Genomic DNA, 9,335 nt, shown 5'->3' with positions numbered 1-9,335 from the left:
GTCGGCCATGTTGTCGGCGAAACACGCGGATCAAAGGATTGCGCTACTCTGCTCACACAGCCTTTTAATTTCTAATTAACCCTTTTAAGCAATGGCCAGTATTTATAGTACACTGAATGCAGAGAAAAACGTTTACACGAGTAATCATAAGCGTGACCAGCAGTTCAGCATTGACGGCTAGAATCAACCATACAGTGACTCTAGTGGCGACCAGCGTGACCTTTGTGACGTCATGCTTACGCAAAAACCGTATGAACGAGCACAGGAGCACACACAGCTTGTATGATGCCGTGCTGCAAACGCCATTTGTGTTAAACGCCATCGCTAATCGTCAGTCTTTTGGTACGCGGCAAATAATTCTTCTTAGGCAGTACCCCACCAAAACGTAACCACGGTAAGTTTCAAAGCACACTGCACGCGCAGCCATACAGCAATCATCTTAAGTATTATTTCGCCTAGCTTGTGTCAGTTTATAAGAATAGGCTTAGGGAATACGAGCAGCGCGATAAATTAGTTCACGGATTCGTTTATTTGACGCTTAGGGAGGTATGTTTCCGAAGAACGGCGATCTTTTTCAGCTATAGTTATGAATTGACCTTGGGTATATTGTATATTGTGTTGTAACAACACGGCACTAAACCCACACAGTACTTACCTGTGTTTCTCGCCTCCCCCGAACATTGCTTCGTTAGGTAGTACTCGTCTGCTCCTCGAGAATATTCGCGTACTTCGCTAGTCAATGCTCACCTTCTATCTATGTGTGTGTGTGTTTTGCCGTACTTTATCTTCAGTTTTGTTTTTGGCATGGGAACATTGTGGGCCCTTCACGCTTGGGTCTTCGTGCTCAGTACGATAGTACTGCGACGGTCTAGGTCGCTTTAAAGATTTCGGTTATTGATATTGGCATTTATTTCGTAGTGTCTAGAGTGCCGCTAACTATATACTCCCTTACATAAATGTCTACTACAGTACAGTCTAGCCCAGTAAAATGTTTGTACGAGGGCTCTTGCTTTCCAAATCCACGCGCTCGGTCCCTTGACTTGTTTGCACGGCAAACGTTTCTGAGGGGAAGTATGTTGTGTGGTCGTTATAAATCTTACGTAGCAAGTGCGATAAATTATGTTATACCGGGAGAGTTTAGCTTCTTTTTTTTTTTTTGTATCTTTTTTTGTCTAGGGATCTGCATATTGGTAGGCAATCCGCACATTTGTTTCAGGTGCAGTCATGGCCAACTGCAGTCTTGCTTATCGGTTTAATTTTTGGCTTTCGTATCGCACCAAACGCTGCTATGTATTCGCACCGACCTTAGAACATCGAAATTCGACAAGCTGCAGTGACAGAGTTTTTGGTCGAAGCCTGCATGAACGAAGCATATGGGGCAAGTTACTGAAAGAACCTCAACATGCAACACCCTTTTTTTCGGTTTGTATAAGATACAAATCTGAGGAGTACACGTAAAATGAACAATCTACGAGAACTCTCAGATTATGAGGACTGACTTTGTGATCGCGAAGGTTTGGTAAAATATGGTACAGCTCTTCACATGCAAAACAGCTTTGTGTCCTACTTTGCCAAAAGTTGTGGAACATCTTTGTGTCCTATGTTGACTAAAGATAAAAAAACAGCTGTAATTACTTTTTGTTGCACTTGTTTTATGGTTTAAATTTGTTTTCTCTATGATTATGATTATGTGTAGCACACATGAAATTGCCAAGGCTTTTGTGTGTTTTCATTTTTTTATTGTGTTTACGTTATGTGTATAGCTGTAAAATGAGGGGCAGAAGTCGGGCAGAAGTGCCTTTTGTTTCTACCTCCCTTCCAAGCTTGACCCGAGAGAATCCACAAACTTCAAACTTTGGTCGCGGCAAGGCCTGAGATGATAGTTTTACAGAAAGAATGACGTATACTTTTTCTGTTCTTTCTGTGCAGGAATACCGACTTGTGCTCCGGGAAGACATGTCTTTCCCGCCCCATCGGCCGCCCTTGGGCATGCCGGGCATGCCTCCCATGTTACCACCGCCATACTCCATGCCTCATCACATGGGTAAGGTCCCCCTCCCTTTGTCTTAAGGCATTGGAATTGCGTCGTTCCCAACGCCGGAGGCCTCTTGCAGAAATCGGAAGGCCCGAAACTGTGATTTTTCTAGTTTTCTATATTGCCCCGATTTGTACAGTCTCCACCACTATGAAGGACCCATTCGGAGCGCACGTCCAAGTCGGTGGCCGAGTCAGCTCGCGCTTTGGGTTATTCCCTATCACTCTGAAGGAAGACAAGGTGCTTTCTCTGTGTCCGCCGATTTAGTTTGGCAGCGTTATCGAGTTCTCTGCTCGGAGTTGCATGGAACCATCTATAATGCCTGCCATGCTTCTTCCACCAGCCACCATCTTGGCTGTACGCTCCGTGTGGGTCTTTCATATTGACGGAGGCTGTACCGTCAAGAAATAAGCTGCTGCAGACAGAGTACTCCTTACAGTGCCCCAATTTTACAGTATCCGGGCACTGTAAAGTTGGGAAGAAGTTGTGTATAGTCTTTTGCCCAAGATTTTGGTGCTTATGGGAGACGTTAGGAGCTTGGGTTTATGAAAACATGTATGTGCGTATCTTCGAGTTCACTGCACTTTCTTATGCACTTGCAGCTGGAATCAAAAACTAATACCAGTCTCTTATATATATATATATATATATATATATATATATATATATATATATATATTTTTTTTTTTTTTTTTTTTACCATTGCATGTAGACAGGCGCTATCCCTGTCTAGTGATTTACGAAAATTAGTGTGTTTTTAGCACTGGTGAACTCAAGTTTTAAAGGAACCTGCTCATAGTCCCCTTACACTACATCATACATTATAGAAAATATGCAAGACACAAGGTCCTGACCTTTTAAAGTAGTTCTGCGAAGATTCCCTCCACTTTCCTAGTGCCCTCTGCGGCCGCCAAGTTTGAACAAGAAAGAAAATTGGTGTACAAGTGACTGTCCATAGAAAGCCTGTTGCTGTTTTAGCTGTTAGGTATAGCGGGTACATTCTCGTCAAGAGGGGGAGAAAGCAATAAAGAGGAGTTTCTTCTCGGGCGACCCTTTACCAAGATGTTTGTCTGCCTTGAGTAATTTGTCTTTTAATCGACGCATTCGGTATGTTCGAAAAGCTACCTTCATGTTGTATCAGTAGAAAGGGTGGTGTGTTCCGTGTGCCATCATTGCCGTCGAATCGCGCTACATTTTATTGATGAAATTCTAGCATGTGAGGGAATAGTCAGGATAAAAGTATGGCTTTTTTTAGGAATGCTAATTTTTCCATCTCACTTTTCTTTTTGTGAATTCTATTGCAAGGGGTGTGCTTTTGTGCTTTCTGCTCACTTTCCTCTGCCAATACTGCTCTTTGTCCTGACTAATGTGTGCTTTTGCACTGCCTTCCGTGCAGAGGAGGTGTTGAATAATAATTTAGGTCAGTAGCCACCAAGACATCCATTTGCATGTTTTTGTCGCCTGGTTTGGTAACTCCATTTGCTGTCCTCTCCCCTGCCTCTTGTGCTGTCCCGTAAAATGTTACCGCTCAATACATGCAAGTGCACACTGTGCTTCACGGACTGTTTACTCGTAAGCCAAGGCGTCGAACCCTCTTGCAACGTCTAAATGTTGCTTTAAGCATTTAGCTACAAGCACGATCCAAAATGTCTCGTTGAAACATTTTTGCTTCAATTCATCTTTTTTTGGCTTAGTTCAACTCTTGCAAGCAAAGCAATGTTTAGTCCTTTTTGAAAAATGAAAAGCTTCTTAGATCTTGTTTCTTGAAAGATTGAACAGTGTTGGTGCGCTCCAATTTGGAACCAGAACCCTATACTTAAACTATGGTTTTGTAACATTTTAGCAGCTTGCGTATTAATTTATTTTCATTCTAGTATTTCTTCAGCCTCTTTTAAGACCAGCATGTGTTTGCCGACTTGTGGGGTCTTCCCGTTTTTTTATTTGGCTCCGCACACTCCCAACTTTAGAAGCATGTGCATGGTGCTGAGAGTACATCCCTCTTGCTTTCATGACGTTCCTCACAGTTTGCGATGCCGGAGTGCTCAAACCCTGCAGCTGTCTTCTATACTTCGTTTCACCTTCCGTCCGAGCGCGGCCGATGTTGTGAGCCGAAGGGCCAATCAAACAGCGCGAAAAGCACAACGTCATGGCGTGCTCTCTGCGCTTGATAGGTCTAGCCGGCGGAGGAGCAGTGCACAGAGAGACGGCGAATGCCGGCTGGTCCTATCAACTGCAGAGAGCAGGCCATGACGTTGTGCCTTTTTCGCTCATTGGCCCTTCGGCTCATAACATCGGCCGCGCTCGGACCGAAGCTGAAACGAAGTATAGTTTTTCCTTTAAATGTTGACATTTTATGCTCCGGTCTCATTGTCGACGTGCCTGGCGATTTCGGACCAGTCGGCATGATTGACTCAACTGCATTTTTCGTGTCTCACATTTTATACGTTTGTTGCATTCCTTTGCGAGCTTTGTGCTCTCTATAATCAAGTTTCCCATTTGACCCGATCTATATGGGCTATCGATCAGGGTGCCATTCGTTCTCGTGTAGAGCGCCTGGAAAGTTGCTGGAAGTGAGTGAGTTGTTTGGTACCAGACGAAACGTGGCAAGCCTACACTATCCACCGGCAGGAATCGACGCGAGACACTCAATCCACTCGGACACGCTTTCGCTACATCCCTTGCATGCTAGCACGAAAAGCTGCGCATCAATTTCGTTACGCTGTCCAGAGTCTTTGCCAATGTTGCTTGGTGGAAAACGACTTTCGTCGGTCTCGCTAGAACGGGCATTCGGTTTTGAGAGCGCACGCATTTGGATTGACCACAGGACGAGTCGACGGCCACTGCTGCTGCAGATGACGTATTTCTCTCTCGGGGCGTCGACTGCTCACGCACAGAAGGAGTGGATGCAACAACGCCTGGCTTTGTTTAGTTCCTCACGCGCTTGTTAATGCATGCGTTACTTAGCTATTTGTGCATCGAGCCCAGTTGCAGCGGGCGAGTAGTCTGTCGACGTGGCCGCGGGACGAGTCGGAATGAAAATGTCGCAGTCACCAACAGAGCGAGAACGGCAGGGCATCTTTTTTGAACGCCAGCTCTCCGGGATGCACTCTTGGCCTTCGATCGAGCTTTGGCCGCGCGTGCATGCTCCAGTACGGTGCCTGGGGTGTTTCTCCTACTGGTGTGTTCGTCATCCCATCCCGTCCGTGCATCAAAAGTGGTCCCGAAGCGGCAACAAACAACGTCACAAACGCCGGAGCATCCCGCCGTCAGATGTCGCAGTCCTGGTGGTCGATAATAGAAATGACGACGAAAACCATGAACAAATGCAACCATCGCCGTCGTCGCAGCGTGCCAACTGCCAACCGCCGAAGCTTCCGCGGGCTGTCAGACTGGAGAGCGACCCGCAACAGAACGGGTGTTTGCCACATAAACCACCGCCGCTTAGACACCGCCAGGATTGAGACTGGCAACAGAAAGTCACTCCTGTGACGTCGCCGGGCGGAAGTCGAGGGGCCACTTTTTTGGGACACAGTAAACAGACCAGTTTGAGACACGTTCCAGGCACCATACTCGCAAGACACTGGAGCATTATTAAAAGTAGGAGGGTTGTGCTGGAGGCGGGACAGCCGAAGGACTTCCCCACCGGTCTCGTCCTGTTGTTCACGGTTCTCGGATGTTTGAACCGAATGCGACTGCTGGCCCGGAGGGACTATGGAGCACGATAGGACTCCCTCCCAGTGTTTGCAAGCGGTTTCCGACTGACACCTTTCCCTTTCCTCGCAGTGGCGGGAGGCATGATACCGATGGCCATGGGTGTGATGCCTCCGGTGAGTATGCAGAGGGCTCCTCCGGGGGAAAGGGCAACGATAGACGGTAACGTTCAGATGGGCCTCTCATTTGACGGACAGATGATGACGCACGTGGCCATGACGGTGCCCCAGTCAATCCCAATGCTGGCGCAGCCGCCGCAGCAGCCTGTTCCGCAGTCGCGCTCGCAGGGCAAGCGCGGCCACGGCTCAGGCGCCGGGGGCGGTTCGGCCTCGTCCGGTGCCGTCATCGAGAAGAAGCCCCTGGTGCGCCGGAACCAGCCCTCGGTGGGTGGGCCCTCCTCCTCTACCCCCCTCTTTCCCTGTCACTTCCACCCGATTGTTGTCACCCTTCTCCTTGATGTCGACACCCTCGCAGTAAATCAACGTTTAGGGCTTGTTCGCTTATTTTCGTTTGGGTGCGATCGACTGCGTCGAAACTGCCTGTGGCTGCTTACGACGAGAGTATGTGCTGGAACACTTTCGACCTACGTATAACTAGACCGAAGGTTTTTGCAGTTTTCTTTGAGATGAAATCTATGCACTTTCGACGAGAAACGGTCGCTTGTGACATTGTGAGAATTGTTTCGAGCACGCAGTGAAAGTAAGATGCATAAAAAATGTATACTGTGGGCGGAGCGGAAGTGTTCCAGGGTTGCCTGATAAGATGGCACAGGTGTGCTCTTTCTCGTCGTAATCGGTTTATGAAGCCGCCATCTGCTGGTTTTGAGAATAACCGTGAAGTGTGTAGGATCCCACTTATTATTTTTTTTTATAACATGCTTCCATAAACTTTTTTCTTTTAGGGGCGAAGCTCCTTAGGGTCTAGCATTGTCGAGCGTCTGTGCTCACATCGATTGCCATCTCATCTGTCTTCTTAAAAAAAGAAAAAATGTTTGCGCAGTCGACAGGATTCGAACCTGTGCGGGGAGACGCCAATGGATTTCTAGTCCATCGCTTTAACCACTCGGCCACGACTGGGGGATGAGTAGGGGGCTCTAAGATGTGGTAGTAACTTAAGAGCTGGGGTTTCTGTCATGGATGAAACGTTGCATGTAGCCGCTCAACGTCTATATAGGAGAGGGCGCTGCGGTCAAATGCTCAGATGCGTATATAACCACGTTCCATACCACATATTCTCTTTCTGACATGGATGAAAACGAACGAAAAGCTCGGCATGCTGCGCCTCAGCGTATCGGCACCACCAGAGCTTCGCCCCAATCAACATCATTCACCACGTGGAGATGCTGTCATGTTTTTTTTTTTTCTTTTCTTTTTTTAGTTTTATAGTTGTTTAAATGTGGCATATTCACAGAGCGTTGCGCCCCGGAAGATCGCTTCCCGACGTGATTGTTGTTTTCTGTTGCGTCCTGTGCAGCACGAGAACTCATCGAAGGGGCCCCCGGTGACAGTCTTTGTGGGCAATATCACGGAACGGGCGTCGGACAACCTCATTCGGCTCATACTGCAGGTAGGGGGTCACTTTGTCCGAAACCCAGTCGAAACAGAGGTGATGAAAAATCATTGGCTTGACTTGTGCGTACCAACATTCTTCAAAGACACGTTGGAAGGAGGTCCGGAGTTATGAGCACCACAGAACGTTTTCAAACAAGATCGGTGTGCAGTGCTCTAATGGAAGTATAAAGCTGGTGTGCCAGGGTTTCATTTTGAGGTAAAATACCTGCCAGCTTGTTTCCGGCAGCCACTCAAATAACATGTTTTAATCTGTGTGCTATGGGGGTATAGTCCCATAATGATTGTGAACCTTCAATTAGGAGACCTAATGTGCATTGTATGGGCACCTTACTGCCTCTTTTTTTACTATTCTGCTTCTAACATAACTTTTTGAAATTTGTACTACAGTGGAATCTCAATATTTTGAGCCCGAGGGGGACCAGAACTTTGTTTGAATAATGCAAAGTTTGAATTACCGGGAGTTTCCTTCTTAAAAACTCATAGGACGGGACCTGCATGTTAGTTTGAATTATCCGCGAGTTTGGATTAGGAGAATTTAAATTAACAACATTACACTGTACTTGTGCTGAGTCTCGCTCTTTTGGTCAGAAAAGCCGCCGCTAACCTCGAGTTTTGGGACATCCGCACTATCATTCATCATAAGTTTTTTCGTTTTCTTTTGTTAGTGGATGCTATTTTGTTTGAACCTTGAGGTTACAGCGCACAAGACAAGGACAAGACGAGAGACGCGCAGAGACAAAGACAAGTAATGACTTGCGACTTCCTTGTATTCTTCTTCTACTTCCTCTTTATGAAGCTAGTTTAAATAAGTTTTTTTGAAGAGGAAGTAAAAGAATTCAAAGGAGTTGTGAGTCAACGCCTGTGTTTGCCTCTTTGTGCGTCTCTCGTTCTGTCCTTGTCTTGTGCACCTCAAGATGAATCACCAACTCGCCCAAGCTTCCGTATTAGTTTGCGCCATGTGTGCTATGCCATGGTTACATTCAAAAGCTCCCATTTTGTGTCTGTCCTTTTTCCCCAGTTTATTGTTTTCCTCATTGATAACTTAGGCTGAAATGAGCCTTCTTGATGGGTCTATGTCGTTTTTCATTTTAGAGGTGTGGATCGGTGGTCAATTGGAAAAGAGTTCAGGGGGCAAACGGTTGGCTTCAAGGTGAGTGTCCAATCTCTCGCCTGTGGCTCTTGTGTCACGTTTTCTTGTTGCTTCGGTGCCACTGAGTTGCTGGTCTGTGCAGGCTTTGGCTTCTGCGACTATGGGGATCCTGAATCCGCCATGCGTGCCATCAGAATCCTGCACGACTGGGAAATTGGAGACAAGAAGCTTGTTGTAAGCTCAACTTTTTTTTTTTTTTTTTGTGTGTGTGTGTGTTATTGTAGGATTTGTGGCACCTCCACAAATTTTCATGAGGTCATTGCAAAGTTGGTTTCCAATGTTCCTCCTACAACTTAATTTTTGTGGGTACCTAGATATGTGTACATTTCAGAAAACAAGATTGCCAAAAATTCATCCCATCTAGCAAAAGAATTTGTAATTTGGTAGAATGAGTGACAAGAAGTCGGTTCCCACAAATTTATTTGGCTTCAGTCGCCGACCGATTTTTCATTTACCATGATGGAACTTAACCCGAGACTGGGGTGGAAACAGAAACTTAAAAGTAGAAGGGACAGAGACAAGTGAAGAAGAGACGTTCTCTTCTTCACTTGTCTCTGTCCCTTCTACTTTTAAGTTTCTGTTTCCACCCCAGTCTCGGGTTAAGTTCCATCATGGTAAATATCCACCAGCTCGCCTGCACTTTAACCGTTTTTTCATCAATTTTTCATATTTTGCTGGGACCGAAAAGTATTGGAATAATAGAACAGTCCGAAAAATTGTCAGAATAAAAAACTTGCCTTTACTATGTCGAAGCGGGCTTAAGAAAGCCGTAAATAGTGCTTTGCTTCAGGTTACGCCTGTGCGCCCTGTTTCAAATTACACCTCAGTTTGCGTTGGCAACTTTCTACTAGCTTGGGAATCGCTGCCT

At 46.3% G+C, this 9,335-nt stretch overlaps 1 protein-coding gene across 8 annotated transcripts in view; it reads left to right on the top strand.

Moving 5' to 3' along the window:
* Positions 1-249: 249 nt before the first annotated feature.
* Positions 250-9,335, top strand: part of LOC8033296 (RNA-binding protein 25) — a 36,681-nt gene continuing 27,595 nt past the window's right edge. For 3 of the 8 annotated variants that reach the window (XM_040500360.2, XM_040500359.2, XM_040500358.2), the window contains exons 1-7: positions 269-394; positions 1,930-2,044; positions 5,819-5,862; positions 5,920-6,129; positions 7,220-7,312; positions 8,410-8,467; positions 8,550-8,641. In XM_040500360.2, the coding sequence (XP_040356294.1) occupies positions 1,957-2,044; positions 5,819-5,862; positions 5,920-6,129; positions 7,220-7,312; positions 8,410-8,467; positions 8,550-8,641 (585 nt within the window). In that variant the 5' untranslated portion in view covers positions 269-394; positions 1,930-1,956. Of the gene's footprint in view, positions 395-1,929; positions 2,045-5,818; positions 5,863-5,919; positions 6,130-7,219; positions 7,313-8,409; positions 8,468-8,549; positions 8,642-9,335 lie in introns of those variants that run through there. The other 5 variants (XM_040500361.2, XM_040500357.1, XM_040208629.3 and 2 more) reach the window with 5 other exon arrangements.

Source organism: Ixodes scapularis, unplaced genomic scaffold (assembly GCF_016920785.2).
Source record: "Ixodes scapularis isolate PalLabHiFi unplaced genomic scaffold, ASM1692078v2 ptg002494l_1__unscaffolded, whole genome shotgun sequence".
Classification (NCBI taxonomy): Eukaryota; Metazoa; Arthropoda; class Arachnida; order Ixodida; family Ixodidae; genus Ixodes; species Ixodes scapularis.
Note: the sequence above shows the minus strand (reverse complement) of the source record. Positions and strands in the feature narration are given on the sequence as shown.